This window comes from Mus caroli, chromosome X (assembly GCF_900094665.2).
Source record: "Mus caroli chromosome X, CAROLI_EIJ_v1.1, whole genome shotgun sequence".
NCBI lineage: Eukaryota > Metazoa > Chordata > Mammalia > Rodentia > Muridae > Mus > Mus caroli.
In genome coordinates this window covers 128,308,522-128,331,534 of record NC_034589.1, presented here as the reverse complement: position 1 = coordinate 128,331,534, position 23,013 = coordinate 128,308,522, and the positions used below count along the sequence as shown (strand labels likewise).

Genomic DNA, 23,013 nt, shown 5'->3' with positions numbered 1-23,013 from the left:
GCTGATGGTAATTATAAATCCAGTGTCTAAGAACCTGCTTACCATTATTCAGGTATGAAAACTTCAAGAGTAAAATTCTTTCAACAAACACCCAAGCCTTCCTGATTGGCAGGTCTCCCTAAGCCACAGTCAGGAGAGTACTTAACAGGAGGTAGTCTACGTAGTGGCTCTCATCTGCCAAGCAGAGAAAATTGCTGATTTGTGCTTAATAAGCCAAGTATGCATAAATTATTTTAATTACATAAAACAAGGGGCTAAATTTAGCTGCAATCGTGCAGTCTTTACCTTTCTCAACCATGAAAAGGCAAGGGAAGAATGTGAGGCAGCTAGAAAAACCCAGAGTAAAATAGTCTCTAAATAAACAAGAAACCAAAGCAACAGTAACAACTTTGGGTATAACAAAATTTTTTTACAAAAGTTCCATTCTGCTGTAACCTAGGATAACTAAGAAAGATAAAGTTTGATAAATGATCAGTAATCTAACCAGATGCCCACTAAAAAGTATCTTATAATTCTAGAAAAGGGACCTTGGGACTCTACTGTGAAGATTCTTTGGAGAGAATCATCATTATGAAAGAAAAATTAGTTCACCAAGCTTAGTGTGGTAGCAAATACCTATCATACCAGCATTTGGGAGGTTGAGGAAGGAAAACTGTCAGTTTGAAGCTGGCCTGAGCTATATAATTAGACCCCCCCCTCAAATGGAATCAACTAAATTTCATCAAATCTATACTCAAGATATAATATTACGGGGGGGTATTGCTCCCAATCATCACATATCAAAGAAAACAAATCTTAAAGTACAATTATTAACATTTCTCAAAGGTCGCTGTCATTTCTCCATTATACTAAACATAAACTAATCTTATAAAGGGATAGTACGTAACACAACAACATATCAAATACATAAAATGGACAAAGGCAGGTTTATGCTGGCCTATACTGATGCTCTGATGAAAGCTCATGGAAATGAGGACAGCACAGCTCTTTGCTCCACAAGTTTAACTAAGAAGGCAGTAGTTAGGCAGCCATGAAAATCAGCATACACTTTTGCTCTGAACCAAACGGAACAACAACAACAACAACAACAACAACAACAAAAAAACATTTAAAATATCTCTTTGCTCCTTTTTGAGTTATTTTGTTAAATTTATATGACTTTGGTGGTGATTTCAGGCATCTTATCATTGTCACAAGGAAAACAGTCATGCAGATACAAATTGACTATAAGTTACTCATCACAGCACACATATGCAAGTGATAGAAATTTTCATTTATTTCTTCAGACGAAGTTCCTTGTGTTCTAGCAATAGGGAACTAACAAAAGAGGTGAGTGGGGTAAAGAGAAAATCCATTTTAATTGACCTGTTTGATATCCCAGAGAAAGGGGGAAGGGACTCTCACAGATGTGAAGGGGGAATAGGTTGAAGAACTTTGGGAGGGGGGACCAGGAGGAGGGCAACATTTGGGATGTAAATAAAGAAACTAATTAATTTTAAAAAGAAATTTCTATTTAAATGAAAACTTTTCTCTAAAACAACTTGTAATTTTTAAAGTTCAGGAAAAAATGTAAAATGCTACTTTTATTATAGGGGCAATGTTTGTTCCCATACTGCCTGAAGGCCCTTTTTAGAAATTGGATAAGTCAGATAAGTTGATTGTTAGTTGTAAAGTCATATATATCATAGGACATATGAATTCTATCCACATTAGAGGGGGCTTGCCTTAACATAAACATACCTTTATGAACATTATCTTCCAGTTTACACACTTATCTCCATAGAGTAAGCACCATTCTTTTTAGCCAAAGAAGATCAATGTCACATAAGCCACGAAACTTCTTCCTTCAAGCCTTCAGTAGTCCTTTGGTTCTGATTCTATTTTTTTCTAGTAAACTAGTTAATCTTCCTAGTCTACTTCCACCCTCCTCTCTCAACCCAGCACTTTAAAGGCGGTGACCAAAATTATAATTCTAGCACAAAGTGGTGCCTTAAGATTGCATATATGAAAGAATTTGATCAATGTCATCCAACAGGTAAGAGGTAAGGATGTGATCAAAATTCAGGTGGTCAGAGTTTTGCTTCTTCCCTCTACATCACCCTCCCCAAATTAAGCCTGCTCCACACTTCAAAACCGTAATACCAAACTAGGAATTACCATGAAAAACAGCTCTTGTCTCTCCAAGGTCCAAATTTGTAAAAAGCCCCTATCGAAGACTAAGGATCTAAAAACAACCTTCTTTGTAACCTTCAGACATGGGCCAGTTTTGAATTTTTAAGATTAACAACTGTGGGAGACTGGCTTAGAAGAGTTGAGTCTCCTTCTTGTTTAATTGGTTTGGTTTACACATCTTTGAAAGAAGGGGCAGAGCCAAACTCACTGGAGAGAAACGTACTCTTAGAAGAATACGGGGGATCCCAAAGGTTGAAAACTTGGATATAGCAAAAGATGCGAAACTGGGAGGAGGTGAGTAATTCTGAGGGCTACTCCTCCACTTCCCCAGCATCAAGCAGCCCCACGCCCCGACCCAAATCTCACTTGCAGCCTCTCTCTCAAGGTGATTGGGGCACTTCATTCTCCTTAGGATCCCCATGTCCTAGCAATGTCCCTCACACACTCGCACTCACTCCCTAGGGTGGTGATTATTTGTATAGATTTTGGAAAAAAAGTTAGGTCCACACCCGCGAACCTGCTCACCTCGCCGGTCTTAACGGGACTAGTCTAGCTAGCGCACTGCACTGCCCATCAGCCCCTTTTGCCATGGGAAGCGACCCATCAGGTACTGGATTCCCCCTTAGCTTCTCCTATCGCGGTAAGACCCGAAGAGCAACTGGGAGTCCTGTGCAAGACAGTCAGGACGCGGTGGTAGCAGAGGAAAGGTGGTGGCGGGAGCAGAATTCCCCAGTCAGTCGCCCTGGGTTTAAGATGAGGCAGTGGGCAGCGACGAGTAACTGTTTGCCTTGCCACCTATTCAGTGACAGTGGACCCAGCCTTAACGCAGGTGTTGCTGGCCACAACCGCTTACCTGTAAGTCCCCCTCCTCCTTCTTCCCCGTAGCCTCGACGCCTTTGCAGGACAAAGTACTCGTTGGATCTTTCCATCAGCCAAAGCTTCAGCGCATTTTTCAACAGCACTTCCTCGGGCTTCAGCCACATCTTGAAGAACTTTGTGCCGCCTCGGGAGCGGCGGCGACCTATTTGTCCTCCTCACCTCCACCCTCCCAGCCTGTCTTTACCCCTCTACTTTACCCCTCTACCCCTCTACTTCTCCTCCCACCAAGTCTTCCGTTGGTGGCGGCGCCTCCGGAGGTTTTCCACACTTCCCCCAACCGTGTCTTCTCTCCCACGTAGGCAGAGAGAGTGCCAACTCCCTCCCACGGAGCTACTGCCAGACTGGGAAATAGTCCCGCTTCACCTCCTCTTGGGAGTTGTAGTTTTCTATCCATTTTTCCCGTACCCGGTCTAATGTAGCGCTAGACTACATTTCCCACAATGCACTGGGTTACTAGTTGGGTGGGTTGGGGGCGCTTTTGAGGCGCTCCTGCCACCAGTTAAGTGAGTTTAGCCTGTGTAAAGTTAAAAAGGGTTTTCGTTTGTCTTTTTGCTTCAAATAAGCTAACCCCGTGTATGACAAAAATGCTCCTAGTTCTTTTATAGTTTGTTGAAAACAAAGTTTCCGGCATTTTTGAGTAATGGCCCATCCAGGAAACAGTAGCCTGCAGCAACTTCCATTTACTTTGCGCCTACTAGGTAGTAGGTGATTTCTCAGGTGATCCTCGGGGAAATCTTTCAAAGTGGATCGTCTGCTTTGCTCGCTAATAAATGGAAAGCGCTAGCAAGCGAAGTTACTTACCCACGCTCTCACAGTGGGTGAATAGACTCGTTATTCAAAAGCCTTGCCTAAATTAAACTCTGTCCATTCATAACAGAAGAATGTAAATCTCAGAAAACACTTCTTCACACACACTTGCGACTATCCCTTCCCCCATGCTGCCTCTGTTTATTTGACTACTGGCTGAAAAATCTCTACTCCAACTTTTTAGGTATTTCTTTTTTCTTAAGATTAAAAAACAAACAAACACCCGAAATTCCTTGCAGGGCAGGGCAGCCTTCTTACTTGATACCTTGATAATGCTGCACAACAGCCTACACACTAAAATGAAAGAGTTCTGCTGGGAGGAAGTATTTGAGGGCTGGTTGTTGTTATTGTTGTTGTTAGGATAACTCAATCCCGACAGGGAAAGAATAGAATGAGAGTGAAAACTGTCTTATAGAAAGAATGCAGATAAAAGGTCCTGAGAAGTTGGCAAGGTATTCAAAATAAAGATATAGGGCCATGTGGCTAAGACAGTGGACTGGGACACTCAGACTAGGAGTCCTGGAGCCAGTGAACTCTGCCCCAAGGAGTGTCTCCAGGTTAAATCTTCCAAGACTTGGGCGGTTTCTGGCGAAGCAGGCATATGTCACAAGCAAGTATTTATTTTTGTGGAAGAAAAACACAACCATCACCACCACCAACAAAGCAAAATCCCAAGGCAGAGTGTTTTCTAGCGCAAAGTCATCCTTTGAAGGTGTATTAAGGCACATCATTTCTCCATTTCTTCACAGTAAAAGGTCAATAAATGCAGCAAATGTGGATAGCCTTTGTCTTCCTTCATTTGTACAGTTTCAGCCGCCATTGTCCATCAGTATGCTTATGGTTCTAATTATGGCAAAGAACATCAGAATTGGATGGTTCCTTCTCTGTACACTGAACCCAGCCAGGGCTACCCAGATGCTCTGTCTTAAGTTCCGGCCCACTTCCAGCTCGGAGCTGGAGCTGGGAATTTAGAACACTTTTGCATTTATAAACAAACACTTCACTGATTGTATAGAGAAAACAGTTTTCAAATCGAATTATGTCTATTGCGCTAAAATTTGTCTTGATCATAATGTACTTCAAGTCTTTGCAAATAATTGTTTCTCTAAAACCACATTTAAAATATCATGGCATTCTTTTCATTGTTCAATTATGAATATTCCTGTAAAATACTTAGGAACTACAAACAATCTTGAATATCGCTGCTGATATTGTCCTGGAACTTAATGTATAGCATGCTATGCTCATTAATAAGTGTCTTAGTTAGGATTTTCATTGCTGTGAAAGGATACCATGACCAAGGCAACTCTTTTTTTTAATTATTTTATTTATTTACATTCCAGCTATTGCCTTCCCTCCTGTTTCCCCTCCCACAATTTCTCATCCCATTCCTCCCCCCTTGCCTCCTAGAGTGTGCTCCCCACCACCAGGCATCCCCCTTCCCTGGGGCCTCAAGTCTCTCAAGGATTGAGTATATCTTCTCCCACTGAGACCAGACCAGTCAGTCCCCTAATATATATTTGCCAGGGGCCTTGGACCTATGTGTCTATGCTGCCAAGGCAACTCTTATAAAGGACAACATTTAATTAGGGCTGGCTTACAGGTTCAGAAGTTCAGTCTATTATCATCATAGTGGGAAGCAGGGTAGCATCTAGGCAGTCATGGTGCTGAAGGAGCTGAGAGTTCTACACCTTGTTCCAAAGTCAAACAGGATAAGATTGGCTTCTAGGCAGCTAGGAGAAGGGTCTCAAAGACCACCCCCACTGTGACACACTTCTTCCAAAAAAGCTACATCTACTCCAAGGTCACACCTTCTAATAGTGCCATTCCCTGGGTCACACATACTCAAATTACTACATTCTACTCCCTGGCCCCCATAGGCTTGTACAAACCTATGAGTCTCTGGGGGCATACGTAGCCATAGCATAATGCAAAATACATTTAGTCAACTTCAAATGTCCCCCATAGTCTTTAACAGTCTCAACAATGTTAAAAGTCTAAAGCTCAAAGTCTCTTCTGATGTTTATCCAACTACTTCACTGTAATCCCCTATAAAATCAAAATAATAATAAAGAAGCAGATCACATACCTCCAACATCACAGGATATACATTACCATTCCAAAATGTCACAGTGGGGAAATATTGGACAAATGCAAGACCAAACGCCAGCTGGGCAAATTCCAAATCCTGCATCTCCATATCTGATGTCAAAACACTCTTCAGATCTCCAACTCCTTTCATTGCTGTTGACTGCAACAAACTTCTTTCTCCTGGGCTGTTTCCATTCCCTGTCAGCATCTTTCCTCAGCAGGTATTCCATGGCTCTGACATCTCTAACATCTTGGGGTCTCCAAGGCAACTTCGACTTTACAGGTTCTTGTTCCAGTGCCCGGGATCCACACACAATCTTCTGGGTTTCTTGAAACGGCTTGGGTCACTTCTCCAACTCTGTCCTCTGTAGCACTCAAAGCTCTGGTTGACTCTACTCCACTGCTGCTGCTGTTCCTGGTAGCCATTTAATGGCTGGTACTGGAATCTCTAATATGCTGGGGTTTCTCATTGCAACTAGGCTTCACCAATAGACTCTCATAGGTTCTCTTTATGGTGTCAAGCCTTAACTTCTTTGCATAATCCCTTTAGTCCTAGCCTGTCACCTGCAATGGAGGCTACACTTTCACTAATGCCCTGGCCTCACACACTGGCAAGCTTCAGCTGTTCTCTATGATCCTTTCATGCCTTTAACACCATTACCCATCTGGGTGGTTCTTACATATTATTAAGTCCAGCTGCAACACGAGGTACAATCCTGGCTATATCTGGAACATAACTTCTTTGCATTCTCAGAAAATAATACATCCTAGAAGATTTCTTGACCACTGATAATTTCTTAGCTCCAGCTAGCCAGCATCGATTGTCCCAGTAGTCCCTTTTATTCCTCACTCTAAAGCCAGAGTCACATGGCCAAAGCTGCCAAGTTTTGCAGTTTGCTTGAGCTGGAACATGGCCCCCTTGTTCTATTACAGTATCAACAGCTTTCTGTTTCCCAACTCCTTCACTGCCTAAACTTGGCTGTCCTGAAACTTGCTCTGTAGATTGACCTACCTTGAACTGAGAGATCTGCATGGCTCTGTCTCCTGAATGTTGGGATCAAAGGCATGTACCACCATGCTTGGACTTAAGCTTTTCTTCACCTAGAAATTTCATTGTCCAAGCCTGGCCTTGAATTCAGAGAACTATTTGCCTTTGTGTCCTGGTATGTACCACCATGCTTGGGCCTAAGCTTTCATGGCCACTATTCCTCAAGACCTAGATCAAAAGTGTGTGTACTCCATTTCTGGACTGTAATTCATTTCAGATTAAAACTAACCAAGTAATAATAACACCTAGATATGAGTCTCTCTTGTTTAACTGCAAAATCATAAACAGTAAGCTTAGTTGGGTGGGATCTTGTCCTATAGTCACAACTCCCTTAATCCATTTATCTCCTTGAACAAAGGATTTAGCTCCATTCTACTTCCAGGGGGTTTTAATACTTCATTTATATGTTTTGTATTTTTCATTTCTCCCCTTGCTCCTTTTTATTAAAATTCCCTTCATAAAGTCCAACTCCAGTAGGTAGACAGGGCCTCAAGAGGAGGGATGGTGTTACCAACCCACACTCAAAATTTCTGACCCAGAAGTGGTCCTGTCTAAAACAACTGCAGGGTCAAAAATGGAGAAGAGATTGAAGGAAAGGTGGTCCAGTGACCAGCCCAACTGGGGATCTACCTCATGGGGAGACACCAAAGCCTGACACTATTAGTGATGCTATAATGTGCTTACAGACAGGAGCCTAGCATGGCTGTCCTCTGAGAGGCCCAACCATCAGCTCACTGAAACAGATGCAGATACCTACACCCAACCATTGGACTGAAGTCTGGGACCCCCTATGGTTGAATTAGGGAAAAGTTGGAAGAAGCTGAGGAGGATAGCGACCCCATAAGGAAGACCAGCAGCCTCAACTAACCTAGACTCCTGAGATCTCTCAGACACTGAATCACCAACCAGGCAGCATATAGGAGCTAATCTGAGGCCCTGACACATATACCGTAGAGCACTACCTGGTCTGACCTCAGTGGGAGAAGATGTGACTAATCCTGGAGGGATTTGAGGCCCCAGGGAAGGGAGAGGCCTGGTGGTGGGGGAAGCATCCTCTTAGGGACAAGGGAGTGGTGGTGGAGGAATGGGATGAGGAACTGTGGGAGGGGGGACTGGGAGGTGGCAATGGTTGGATTGTAAATAAATAAAAATAAAAAAAATTAAAATGTCATTACTTAAAAAAAACAACTCTGTACCTACTGTAAAAAAAAATAACAGAATTTATACCAGGCTGTTTTGAGATTTTCTTTGTCAAAACAATTCATCTAAATCTCTTTTCCTTAGCCTCAGGCAGACTCTTCAAACAATGGCAAAAGGCAGCCATATTCTTCACCACAATATCATAAGAACAGTTTCTGAGCCACCTACTATAAAATTCTTCTCCGCTGAAACATCTTGGGCCAGGTCTGCACAGTTAACTCATCCTTACCACTGATGTCTTCCATATTCCTACTGGGATGGTCCATTAAGCTCCACTTAAAGCATTCCCCTGCTTCTTAAATTCAAAGTACCAAAATCCACATTCCTCCAAACAAGGGTTATGATCAGGCCTATCACAGCAATACCTCACTTGTGGTACCAACTGCTTAGTTAGGGTTTCCATTGCTGTGAGAGACACCATGACCAAAGCAACTCTTATAAATGACAACATTTAATTGCAGTTGCCTTACAGGTTCAGAGGTTCAGTCCATTATCACCATGGCAGGAAGCATGGCAGCATCCAGGCAGGCATGGTGCTACAGGAGCTGAGAGTTCTACATCTTGTTCCAAAGGCAAACAGGATGAGACTGGTTTCCAGGCAGCTAGGAGGAGGGTCTCAAAGCTCACCCCCACAGTGATACACTCCCTCTAGCAAGGCCATGCCTACTCCAACAAAGCCACACCTCCTAATACTGACATTCTCTAGGCCATGCATATTCAAACCGCTACAATAAGTCTATGCTTTTTCCTATGTTTACAAGTGCAGATTCAGACATTGTTACTTTCCTAAGACCTCACATTTAAACAAAATGGCAGAATTGAGATCTGAATGTGCATTTATGACTACAAATCAAAACTCTTTATCATTGTCTATGTATATGGTCCATAGACACAAATGCAGTGTGTGCAATGCTAAATGTTCTTCTCCAAGATGACTCCAGTCTGACATTCTCTTAGTTCAGAGCACTTCTGTTTATCAAGTACCAAGCTTAGAACTTTGGAATAAGCTTAGATTTCTTTCTCTCTTTTCCTGTCTCCCCATTTCCACCAGTTTGTGTCTGTGTGTGTCTTTCACCACACAACACTAAAAAAACCCCTATCTTAGCCTCCTGTGGTTTAGAGGAACCCCACATCATGTTATTGCTGTCCAATCTAATGGCTCCCCCATTCACCTGTTTGCTTTTATCACATCTTCTGAGCTATATTGTTGTGGATAGCCCTGGAGCTAATTATATTTGATGTTAATTCCGTTCTCCTGTGAGTGGTTGCAAACAAGGAATGAGTCAGCACTCAGGTGATTTTCTGTAAACCTGCTTCCCACCTTAATTTTTAAAATAAAGGAGAGCTGATGATCGGGCAGATAAAATGGAAGGTGGAGCAGAAGGTGGAGTGAAGAAGAAGGAGAAAATGGAAGAGGGAGAGAACGCAGAGGAGGAGGAGGAAGAAGAAGAAGAAAAGCAGAGCAGAAGCACATGATCTGGAGAAACCGCAAGTTCTAAGATGTGGAAGATGGTAGTGTAGTGGTAGATCTGCCCAATCTAGGCACACAGCATGTATTTATATTGTGTTGTGTTTTCATTGCTAGGGCATAATTGGGTTGGAGAGATTTACAGCAACACTATATACCAACCCACCTAGGAATATGCCATGTGGGTATACTATCCAGAGGCCAGCCTTCCGGATGACTGTCCTTTTTAAACAGTGACCTCAAATACCTATGAGAAAGTGTATGAGTGACGAAACCACCCTCCCCCAAAACAATTCCAGAGATTGTGCTATGGAAAGGCTTCAGCTGTCATTTAGTTTCTTGGATTATCTAAAGTGATACTAGCTACGTTTATGGGTTTTTTGTTTGTTTTGTTTTGTTTTGCTTTTTGTCTATAGTAGGTTTGGGTTCAGTAAGAGTCAAAATGTGTATATTACTGTTAGAGGGATGTCATTTAAAGCTTTGTTACTCCAAATGTGGATCCCAGACCATCATCATCTGATCACCTGGAAGCTAGAAACTCAGACTCTCTCACCCTTCACTAGACCTGCTCAACTAGAACACACATTTTAACAAGATCCCCAGGTAATTTGTGGGAAGATAAAGTTGTAGATGCACTGATTTAAAGCAGATTGGATATTTGAAAACCTAACCACCACAAATTGGTGGCCATTAAACAGGTTTCCATAAAGTCCCTCAGACGTATCATTATTAAAAATGTAAGCTCTGGAGCTGGTGAGATGGCTCAGCGGGTAAGGGCACTGACTGTTCTTTCAAAGGTTCTGAGTTCAAATCCCAGCAACCACATGGTGGCTCACAACCACCCATAATGAGATCTGATGCCCTTTTCTGGTGTGTCTGAAGACAGCTACAGTATACTTAAATAAATAAATCTTTGTGCCAGAGCAAGCAGGGACTGACCGAGCAGAGTTGACCGGAGTGAGCAGAGGTCCTAAATTCAATTCCCAACAACCACGTGAAGGCTCACAACCATCTGTACAGCTACAGTGTACTCATATACATAAAATAAATAAATAAATCTTTTAAAAAATGTAAGCTCTGCCCACATAAGGTGGTTTATATTGCTCTTTAAAAAAAATACTTGTTCATTAACATTTTCTGGTAATTTCTGGTAATGGTTAAAAAAAACTGTAATAACAGTTGGAGTTAGAGCTAAAAAAGGGAACTTGCTGTTAACGAGCCATAATCATTTCTATGCTTTTCTCTTTAAACACCATCAAGTATCGTACGAGTACCTTACTAAACTCATGAAATTGCTTCCATACTAAAAGAAAGTTGAGGACTAGAGAGATTTCTCAGGGGTAAGTACTTACTGCATTAAGCAAGAGGATGTGAATAAAAAGTTTAGAGCAGTCTCTGCTCCTCCCTGTTCCAGAGACAACCACATCTTCTTGTGCAGTGCGAGCCTCTTCTTATAGACAAGATGGTGAAGGTCCGTGTGAACGGATTTGGCTGTATTGGGCACCTGGTTACCAGGGCTGCCTTCTGCTCTGCACTTGGCAAAGTGGAGATTGTTGCCATCAATGACCCCTTCATTGACCTCAACTACATGGTCTACATGCTCCAGTATGACTCCACCCATGGCAAATTCAACGGCACAGTCAAGGCCGAGAATAGGAAGCTTGTCATCAACGGGAAGCCCATCACCATCTTCCAGGAGCGAGACCCTGCTAACATCAAATGGGGTGATGCTGGTGCTGAGTATGTTGGGGAGTCAATTGGCAACTTCACAACCAGGAAGAAGGCTGGGGCCCACTTGAAGGGTGGGGCTAAAAGGCTCATCATCTTCCCCTTTCTGCTGATGCTCCCATGTTTGTGATGGGTGTGAACCACGAGAAATATGACAACTCACTCAAGATTGTCAGCAATGCATCCTGCACCACCAACTGCTTAGCCCCTGTCTTAGTCAGGGTTTCTATTCCTGCACAAACATCATGACCAAGAAGCAAGTTGGGGAGGAAAGGGTTTATTCGGCTTACACTTCCATGCTGCTGTTCATCACCAAGGAAGTCAGAATTGGAACTCAAGCAGGTCAGGAAGCAGGAGCTAATGTAGAGGCCATGGAGGGATGTTCCTTACTGGCTTGCTTCCCCTGGCTTGCTCAGCCTGCTCTTTTATAGAACCCAAGACTACCAGCCCAGAGATGGCACCACCCACAAGGGGCATTTCCCCCTTGATCACTAATTAAGAAAATGCCTTACAGTTGGATCTCATGAAGGCATTTCCTCAACTGAAGCTCCTTTCTCTGTGATAACTCCAGCTGTGTCAAGTTGACACACAAAACCAGCCAGTTCAGCCCCCCAGCCAAGATCATCCATGACAACTTTGGCATCATGGAAGGGCTCATGACCATGGTCCATGCCATCAGTGCCCCTCTGGAAAGCTGTGGTGTGATGGCCATGAGTCTGCTCATAACATCATCCTTGCATCCACTGTTGCTGCCAAGGTCATCCCAGAGCTGAACAGGAAGCTCACTGGCAGGGCCTTCCGTGTTCCTACCCCCAATGTACCCATTGTGCATCTGACATACCACCTGGAGAAACCTGCCAAGTATGATGACATCAAGAAGGTGGTGAAGCAGGCACCTGAGGGCCCACTAAAGGGCATCCTGGGCTACTCTGAGGACCAGGTTGTCACCTGCAACTTCAACAGCAACTCCCACTCTTCCACCTTTGATGTTGGGGTTGGCATTGCTCTCAATGGCAACTTTGTAAAGCTCATTTCCTGGTATGACAATGAATACAGCTACAGCAACAGGGTGGTGGACGTCATGGCCTACATGGCCTCCAAGGAGTAAGAAACCCTGGACCACCCACCCCAGCAAGGACACTGAGAGCAAGAGAGAGGCCCTTGGTTGCTGAGGAGTCCCTGTTCCAACTCGGCCCCCAACACTGAGCATCTCCTTCATAATTTCCATCCCAGACCCCCATAATAACAGGAGGGACTCGGGGAGCCCTCTCTACTCTCTTGAGTACCATCAATAAAAGTTTGCTGCACCTCCTCCATAAGAGTCTAGAGCAACTATTCCCACCTCTAATCCTAGGGCTGGGGTGGAGCAACAGAGACGGGATTACTGGACTTTGCTGGTTGCCACCCTAGTTCTGGGTTCAATGAGAGACTTTGTCTCAAGGGAATGATAGAGCAGGACACCCGATGTCCTCCTCTAGCTTTTGTGCATGCCTTCATGCACATACAACACACACACCTGAAAGTTGAGTAATTCCTGAAGTAGCTTTGTTGGTAGAGGACGTCACTAGAGATCAAAGTGATGATCACAAACCTTAATTTCTTTTATTCTCATGTAATATTTTAATTAAATCTTTTGTTAGTTATTGTGCTTAAGGTGTAAAAATTAACTCCAGGGCTGGTGAGATGGCTCAGTGGGTAAGACCACCGACTGCTCTTCCAAAGGTCCCGAGTTCAAATCCCAGCAACCACAGGGTGGCTCACAACCACCCATAATGAGATCTGACGCCCTCTTCTGGTGCGTTTGAAGACAGCTACAGTGAACTTATAATAATAAATAAATCTTTGGGCCGGAGCGAGTTGGGTTGACCAGAGCGAGCAGAGGTACTAAATTCAATTCCCAACAACCATATGAAGGCTCACAACCATCTAAACAAATACAGTGTGCTCATATACATAAAATAAATCTTTAAAAAATTAACTCCAACCCCCTCCCCCAAAAAAGAGCCAAGTAAATGACAAGAAATTTTACAGTCTGAGTTAATTCCTTAACAAAATATTTCACAAATAAACAATCTCTCTATATATGGAAGGGAGAAGACATGTTCCTAACAGCTCAGTTGTGTCTGTTTATTGTGAGGTAAATGTAGATTTTTTAAAATATGAAACCCGAATTCTACTAAATATGAACTCATATCCCCCTATTTTTGTTTATAACTTACCATACAAATATTATCTACTATCACTGATAAAAGAAGCAGCCTATGTAGTGACTATCAGGTTAGAACATAATATAAATTCTGATGCTTAAGCTAAAGTATATCAAATAGTAGTAGCAGGAAGTAATAAAATCCACAAGTGGCATGGAATCCCTCTCCTTTATATATACCAGGAAACTCCAAAATATACATAAACATAATGATGTGCATATGAATGTGTGTGGTAGTATTATCCATAATGGCCAAAGTGGTGAAATACCCTAAGAATTCAGTCACTAATGAAAGGATAAACAAATGTCAGGTATTTGTATGGTGGAATATTACCCAACAATGAATAGGCATGAATTACTGAAATTATATTCTATGAGTGAACCTTGAAAATATTATGGTAAAGGGAATCCGATCACAAAACCTTTATTGAACAATTCTGTTTGTATGATATATCTAAAATAGACAAGCCTAGAGAGACAAAAGGCAGACTGGTAAATGCATGTGTGGGCTGGAAATGGGAACAGGAATTGACTATCAGTTGGTATGAGGGGATGCTTTTGGATAATGGAATAAGGACCTGAGTTCAAATCCCAGCACCTATGTTAACAAGCTGAGCATACATTCCCCAAACACTTGGAGCTCTACCTCTGGGTGGTCTAAAAGCCTTTTCTGGCCACTATATATGCCACCCTTCACTACACGTATGTATATACTCAGACATGTACCCAATAGTTTATTTTTTTCTAAGTTAAAAATACCTCTCTTGCCAGGTGGTGGTGGTGCACGCCTTTAATCCCAGCACGTGGGAGGCAGAGACAGGCGGATTTCTGAGTTCGAGGCCAGCCTGGTCTACAGAGTGAGCTCCAGGACGGCCAGGCCTATACAGAGAAACCCTGTCTCAAAAAACCAAAACAAAACAAAACCCCTCTCTCCCTGAAACAGCATGCACGGGACCTACATGGGTCTGCACTGTGTCCTCTGTACATATATTATAGCTTCCAATTTAGTACTGTAATGAGACTCCTGAATGTGTGAATAAGTGGGTCTCTGATAACTGTGCTTGTTCTTGGGGCTTTTATTTTATTGTCAGATTGGCTTGTCCAAGTTCAGTATGATATTTTTTTATATTTTATTTTGTTAAGATCTAAATTCTTAGATGCAAAAAAATACCTCTCTAAAAATAAGCCCCATGAACTTAAACTCTTTGAAAATACAGGGACTACTCACATTGCATGCATGTTGTCACATGCAATATGTTTACACTGATTTTGATCATCATGGTCCTGAGGTGATCCAAGTATCTGTATATTCTTAAAATGTTTAACACAAGAGAAGATAGGCTCTGATTCATAAACATTATCCCACCAATCATACAGTCACAAGAGAAAACTGGAAGAAAGCTTTAAAACATTGAATCAATCCTCCTGTCACAAATGGTATGAATATAGGTTGCCATCCAGAACTTTTTTTTAACTCTTAGATTTTTATTCACTTTACAGCCCCACTCCCTCCTCTCTTCCCCACACCTGGACTGCCTGGTTAGGCATAAAGAACTTTTAACCATGCATTTTATTACTGATCGGCTTTATTATCCAGTTTGTGTGACACGTATAACTAGTTCACAGTCTGTTCAGTGAGATCAGAATGGCAGCTCTTCCCTTTCTGTGTAAGGTCATAAGCAAAGATCACACTGGATGTTCAGTCTATATTGATTAAATATACCAATGACCATTTACACCCAACTATTCTGCCCATTCAACAGTCGATGTACTAGATACAAAAGTTAGCTAGCACATGAGAGCTAAATCGAACACCAGATACAACCTTTCATTGGAATATTTTATTTACATTTTATATTTAAAGAGAATCAGTACAAATCGGGGCATATTTACAGCATTTTCAAATCAGTGTACAAGAGTGCAATGGTTTCATCCATTATATAGTCAGCAAACAAAAATACACGTCTGTTCTATTTTTGTCTAAATCCTGTGGGAATTTGCACTGGGAACAAAACACAGCCACACAAAGTAGAAATAAAGTGCATCTTTTCAATAGCTCTATTTAACTTTGGTGGTTGAAGCTTCAAACTTTATATTAAGGCACCTGGAATCCCCCCTTCCCTTGATTCTTTTTCAAACACCAACAAATGCATTCACAAAATTATAGATAGATGGACAGAATTTAAATTTCATGTAATTAGAGACCACAAGGCCAAATGTAAACTCAGTTTTCAAGGTCAACATTGTTTGGAAACTATTTTCCACAGACACATTCTACAGAATATTCTCTGCAGATGAATTCTGCACTGTAACCAGTTACCAATTTTCTACGATTTAGTTCAGCTATTACTATTTTCAAATTTGATGGTAGTTTCTATCCTGTGCTTTTGAAAACATCAAGCTTGAGAAATAGTTTAGAATATTTTTGTAAGAAACTTTTTATGTCTATAATCTTGTGTGGTGTCACTAATATACTGATCAACCAATTCAGTTCATATTTTTCTGACAAACTATGCTCAACACTCACATGAAATACATACACAGCTTAATTTTAAAATGAAAAGGTTAAAATGAGTATTTTGCTTTAATCTTGTACTATCAACTTAATGCCTAAGTTCGCATTGCTTTTTTTTTCTTTTTTTTTTTTTTAAAACAAATTCCAGATCAATATAAGCACCTGGAGACAAACCCCGACACATAGAGCCCAAGCTAAAGTAGTAGTATTGTTTAATTATGATACTATCACAAAACAAAGTGATTACAGCTACTCCACATTTTTAAAGCAACATATTTTTTATAACAAAGTTGTTGTAAATGAAAAACCTGACTACTCATAGACGGTTCTGAATGTTTAAAAATGTTGCTATCACTATCACCAAGAGGAAACTTGCCTATGAAAAACATTATAGTGAGTTTGTGGAAAACGGTACTGGGGTAAATATGTTAAGCCATTTAACTATAGTAGAATATAAGTCACCTCAGCACGTTCAGTATCATTCTTGTTTTATGTTTACCCAGTTCATTCAGAGTAAACTAGGCCCTGATTGGCAGTCCTGTTGTTACTAACGGTTCAAGTTTTCTATTGACACAGATTTTTAAGATTTAATCTCCCGAACAGCTGCCTCTTGATCAGGAGTTTCATCTTCTTCAAAGGTTGGGTTGTCAACATGGGGAACAACATCCACGGCCACAGAATTTGCTTCATGGTTTACCAGCTGTAGATTTTCATCTGGACACAGAAGTGAAGATGTTAGAATGATAGTGCCTTTCTTTCCTTTCAAGGCAAGAAGTCTGCACTCATTTCCAAGATGGCTTCCTTATTCAATGCCATCATATTCTCATGATTACCCCTTAATACTACGTGACATTTTTTTTTTAAATCCAAGTGTGGGATGACCTCCTGTATTCATACCATTCAGCAGGTAAGACACAAGACTTCTTCTACCTTCCAGGCTAGCCTTAGTTACACAGTACACTTCAGGTTGGCCTAGGCTACAGTATGAGATCCTATCTCAAAAAAAAAAAAAAAAAAGGAAATCTTAATTTATATTGCTTCCTTTAAGGCACTTTTGACATTATTGATTTATGATTCCTGTTTTTTTTTAATTTATGTTTGTGTGGTTACTTTTACCTAAATTATAAACATACTAAGGGCAAAAATTACATCTTTTGCGTTTTTTTTTTCCTTTTCTAAAAATATCAGTTCTTAAGCCTGGCTGCACATTACTATCACTTGGGCTATTTGAACCTAACTGTATAGTAAATAGAATACATAACCATCCTAGAAGAAGAAAGGTGGGGGATGAACAAAACAACACTGAAGTAACTTCAAGCCATATGGCTAAAGGAAAATGGATTGTAAGGTAGTTGCTAAAGTATTTTATGAGCAATGGACAAATCAGGAAACTAACAAAGAATGAAAGAAGTTCTGTGATCTCACTCTACTATAAATAACCCAATAAAACGGAAAAAGGGATGGCCCCTCCTTACATTTGAAAATTAGTATGTGTGGGAAGAATGACAGAATTAGCAAATCACTATTTGATGAATAATTATAACAGGAAGTATCAATTATTGTGAAAGCTGGCCAAGAAATGAACCACGAGAAGCAAGATACGTGCATAGTTTCTAAGCACCTATCAAAAAAGATATTCAATAATTACAAATGGAAAACAGTAACTTTAAAGGGAAGAATTTGGCAGAGAAAACCCTTAACCAAGTGAACAAAGTTAAAGTCATCTGTAATGAGAACATTGTGTGCCTCATAATATGCGCTGCTGACTGGGACACAGCATCCGCTTCACTGGCATTCTAACCAGAAACGGACAGGGATTTAATTACCATGAAGCAGCAGACAAGGCTAAGTAAAGGAACATTTTTTATAAAATAACAGAAAAGTAATATTCAAAAGTACCAACCTCATGAAAGGCAATTAAGGAATTGCCATGGATTGGAGGTCGAGGAGACATAAGAGGAAATTAAACATGGCATCTTGAGACAGAAAAGGGACATGCATGGGCCATCTGCTCAAGCTGAACAAGGTCTCTAGTCAATCCTTCATCAAGTCATTCCCTAGGCTCCATATAAGGATATGGGTATATAAGATGTTCACATTTACAGAAGCTAGGCAAGGTAGATGGGTAGTCTCTGTACAATTATTGACATTTAAATTTTCTTAGTCAACTGAAGCTGCTTCAAAATTAAAATAAAAACTACCTGTAATTAATTAGGCACTGTCCATCAAGAATTCTGATTTAATTGTTCTAAAGTGCTTTTTATATGCCATGCTTTTAAAAATTTTAATTGAATTTATCTTTTACTTTACTACTCACTGCCCCCCTTCCGGTCATTCTTCCCACAATCCCTCCACCCTCCGTCCTCTCCTTCTCCTCTGAGTGGGTTGTGGCCCCCTTGGGTACCCCTCCCCAGCCTGTATGCCATGATATATATATTTAAAATCTCTCCATGTGATTCTGACATACAGCCAGTTTGACAACCAGGGGTCGTATTGGATGTGCTCTCAGTGTGCTTCCACACCAGAAAATTGGTTAGAGATACAAAATTTCAGGCTTCACTCAAAACCTACTTAGTCAACAAATCCTCCAGGAAATTAGGCATGTAGTTAACTTTGAAGACTAGTATACTAACAGAATTGATCCCAATGTGTTACATAGAGGAAGTAAATATGCATTTGCAAAATTATAAATATCCACTTTCATTGTAATTATCAGAGACAATCGCCAAACCAGCAATATATACAAACCAGACTGAATTATAACCTAAATGGTCATTTTTTTCATGACAAGTTTACATTTCTCAGGCAGCAGGGTGTGCTGAGTAGAAAACAGGTTAATATAAGATGCTCTAGAGGAACTAAAAGCTGTCTGAAACAATTTAAGTTTCCTAAATGCATTAATAGACATTTGTGGTTATTGATGTTCAAGTGAAATAAAGGCTTCTCGAATGCAGAGTGGGTGTCAGACTGAGAAAGTTAGAGTGGAATGGCACAAAGATATGCAGAGAGCTCACAGTGCAGCTATTTATGGAAGATTAGAAATTAGTGGGATGGCACTGAGAAAATATACTGAACCAATGGGAAAGAAGGAGTGAAGAATCTAGGGAAGGAGAATCCTTAAGGCCTCATACATCCAGGTAAGGATGCAGGTGGAGCATGGATCATTATTTCATTTGCTATTTAAATGATCTGTAGAGTCTCTTCTGCTTCCCCACCCTCCTAAAAACTGAACGCAATCAAATAGGATGGAATTTTTTTATATAAAAAAAACTAGCACAAATTAAATTATCTTTTATCTTCACCAAGTTCTATTACCATACGATTATGGGAACACAAGACCATCAAGACAAAGAAACAATGACTCAGTATTGCAGGTAGAACAATCTACAGATAATTAAGATTCCTATGCACATGTTCAAGGAAATGTCTGGAGACTAGGTTGCAAGGAATGCAAGGTTAGCTTTGACATACTTGTGAGCCTCCTGACATCTTCAGAAATGATCGCTATGGTACTGATAAAGCCAGAGGGCAAAGGTTTATGTCATGGGAAGCTGAAATGTTCAAAAGCTATTGTACTTTGTTCCCTCCACTTTTACACTAACATTGGGTTACTACAAAGTAAGGACCAAGGGAAAACCTTCAAGCCAAGAAAAACACAGAGCTGCCAGGCAAGAGGATCAGGAATTCAAGGCCAGTGTGGGCTACATGAGACCCTGTCTCAAAAAGACAAAAACTGCACACACATTCAAAGAAGCAGATTCTCAGCTCCCTGGAATTGCTGAAGGTAGGCAGATATGATTTTTGGTAATGGTTTAAACCGAAATGTAGTGCACATCCCATAAAAATGTAATTTTTAACTCTATAGATCAGTTAGGGGTGTAGTCGAGTTAGGGCATGTAAGAAGCTCTGGTTTCTGTGGCCAACAATGCAAAAAAAGAAAAGAAAATACAGAGTTCAAAGGGTTTTGTTATAACCACAAAATTTTGCAACTATCACCCCTACCTATTATTTTTTAAAAATTAGAATTATTTAGTTCCTGTATATGAGTGTTTTGCCTATATGTATGTATATGCATCATGGTTCCCTCCACGGTTAGAAGAAGCTAAAGCCATGTGATGCACTGGAACTGGAGTTGCAGATGCTTATGAACCATCGTGTGGGTGCTAAACAACAGGCTCAAAATTAGTGCAAGAGCAAGGAGTGCTCTTAACCACTGAGCCATCTCAATGGCCTCCATCTAATTTTAGAAAAACACAGAGCTGCCAGACATTTCTGTCTCTCCCAAAAGAAATCCCTTACTTACTAGCTGCCATTTCCCATCCTTATCCTCGGATTGTAGCAGCCATGAGTCTGCTACCTGCCTATAATGGTGTACCTAGCCTGGATTTTTTATATAAATAAAATGGTAAGTGAGGCACAGTGGTGTTGGTTTGTAATCTTAGCACTTTGGAGGTGAAGGGTATCCTCAGCTACATACCAAGTTCAAGGCCAATCTGGTTTCTATGAGACTCTGTCTCAAAAAATAAAAGGAAACAACAATGGAATCCTACAGCACACAACATGTGACCCTTTGTGTCTAGAAGCTTAGTGGTGTGTTTCCAAGACTCATGCCTGTGTAGTATCTATCAATAAACAAGTTTATTGATGGTATGTATTTGCACATGCATGTGTGTGCATTTGTGCATGCATGGGTGTGTGTGTGTGTGTGTGTGTGTGTGTGTGTGTGTAGGTCAAAGAAGAACTAAAGAGAGTCAGTTCTCTCCTTCTACAAATCAGATACTGGGATTAAATTTAGGTTGTCAGAGTTGGGGACAAGCATCTTACCACTTGAGGCATCTTGCTGGCTTTTTCCCTTATTTGTTGACACAAGTTTTCCTATATAATTCAAGCTAGCCTTATACTTGTGGCATTCCTTCTACCTCCGCCTCCCAAGTTCTCTGATTACAAGCATGAGTTGACATATTTTCCACATCATTCCTCTTTTGTTGTTGCTGTTTCTCTTTATGTTTTGAGATGGGAAATTTCACTGTGTAGCCCTGGCTGTCCTGAAACTTACAATGTATAGCAGGCTGGCCTTGAACTCACAGAGACTGCTTCTGCCTGGGTGCTGGGATTAAAGCTATGTATCACCATGCCCGGCACCTTCTGTTATATACATCCGCCACATTTTGTTTATTCACTTGTCAGTTAACAGACAAGTCCTCTCCACTTTGGCACTATTAAGAACAACACTGTTGGAAACACTCATGTACTATGTTTTGTACGGGCATATGTTTTCACTTATCTTGGCAAAATAAATACTTAGCAATGGAAAAGAAAAAAGAAAAACGCTGAGAGAGTGAAGTTAGAGAAAGGAAGAATTATGTGGAGATTTGATATTTTTAGAAGTAATAAACAACCTCCAACTATCCCCATTCATGTAAAATCACTAAACCGTAATAATAATTTCACATGAATTCCAAACAATATATTCAACCTGAGTGTCTGTCTAACAATTGATTCATGTCCTGGACAAGTCAACAGGTGGCAGCATATACCATTGTTCAACCTAGTTTCCTAGGTGCAAAATGGATTTCTGAGAAGATAGGCAGAAATCTAGCTTTTGTAAGTCAAATTCTTTTATTACTTCTGGAGCCATTTATTCTACATTCTGAATTATCAGTAGTAAACAATGGCTTCTAAAGTTTAAAGTTGCTCTTTTGCCTCAGTAAGGAGTCAATTAGCCAACATTTAAATGGCCCAGGGCATTTTCCAACAAAACTCTCCTTTTGGGAATAATCCCAGTTCCGTCTGCATGTCATCTATTTTAGGAATACTTGAATATGTATGTTCTCTTTGAATATGCATATACTTTATGGCAGGAGTGCATCTTTTATTGTGCCATTTTAAATAGAAAAAAACCTTAAAATGACATAAGGAATAAATGAAACAACTACTAAAAAGCAAGATGCATAGCCAGATGTGTGGTCCGCAGTGGACTGATTACTTGTGATGAGCCCACTGCCCTTCAGTACTGTGCTTACTTGCTGACTGCGCATGTTCCTCCAGAGGTGGTTCATCTGCTCCTTGTACTGAAGCATATCCAGATGATGCAGTCTCACTGCGATTGTCCTCTTCATGGGGAGAGGCAGTATTAGATGCGTCATTAGAAACAGGAACTTGTAAAGACACTGATCCATCTTCAACATCCACCTTTAGGAAGCATTTGAACAAAAGAAGATGTTTGGAATACATGCATTACATTGACATATGATTATGATGTTTTCATTTGTGATAACTTACAGAAATATTTTTTAGCCTCATAAACCTCTAATCCATTTTCATGATCACAAAAATCTCTTGCTGGCCTCAGTCACAGTAGCTAGGGTAGGAATTGGCTCTACCAATGAAGATATATATATATATATATATATATATATATATATATATATATATCTTCATTTGGCTGATTCCTTCACTCTTCACTGGTACAAAGTAGGCACTTAGTATCCATTAATATATGCTACTCTGTCACAAAAGAGAACCGAGAATTGCTTTCATCTGCACATTTCTGTTAAGTTAAAAAGATTTTATTGAGTTGATATTTATTGTATCTTGAAGATAAGTTCTTTCATTTACCAAATACAAAATTATAATTTTATTATGCTTTCTCAAACTAACATGGTGATTAATGACAAATTGGATAATGGTAATAATGACAAGGTTAAAATAGAAAAGTAGATAACACCTTGGTAGTTTATATTATGATCCAAATTTAAATTATGGTCCAAATTATGATCTAAATAATAAGTACATTTGAGAAGAAGAGGAAGGAGAAGGAGAAGGAGAGGAGGAAGAGGAGAAGAAGAAGAAGAAGAAGAAGAAGAAGAAGAAGAAGAAGAAGAAGAAGAAGAAGAAGA

At 40.5% G+C, this 23,013-nt stretch overlaps 2 protein-coding genes across 4 annotated transcripts in view; both read right to left on the bottom strand.

Annotated features, from left to right (window-relative positions):
• The window catches only part of Tbc1d8b (TBC1 domain family member 8B), a 69,632-nt gene extending 66,271 nt beyond the window's left edge, over positions 1–3,361 (bottom strand). For 2 of the 3 annotated variants that reach the window (XM_021152905.2, XM_029473353.1), the window contains exon 1: positions 3,026–3,336. In XM_021152905.2, the coding sequence (XP_021008564.1) occupies positions 3,026–3,155 (130 nt within the window). In that variant the 5' untranslated portion in view covers positions 3,156–3,336. Of the gene's footprint in view, positions 1–3,025 lie in introns of all 3 variants that reach the window. The other variant, XM_021152904.1, reaches the window with a different exon arrangement.
• Positions 3,362–15,425: 12,064 nt separating this feature from the next.
• Positions 15,426–23,013, bottom strand: part of Rnf128 (ring finger protein 128) — a 61,166-nt gene continuing 53,578 nt past the window's right edge. Inside the window, exons 6-7 of the mRNA XM_021152760.2 lie at positions 22,138–22,306; positions 15,426–16,828 (exon numbers count right to left, since the gene is read on the bottom strand). Coding sequence (XP_021008419.1) covers positions 16,695–16,828; positions 22,138–22,306 — 303 coding nt within the window. The 3' untranslated portion in view covers positions 15,426–16,694. The remainder of the gene's footprint in view (positions 16,829–22,137; positions 22,307–23,013) is intronic.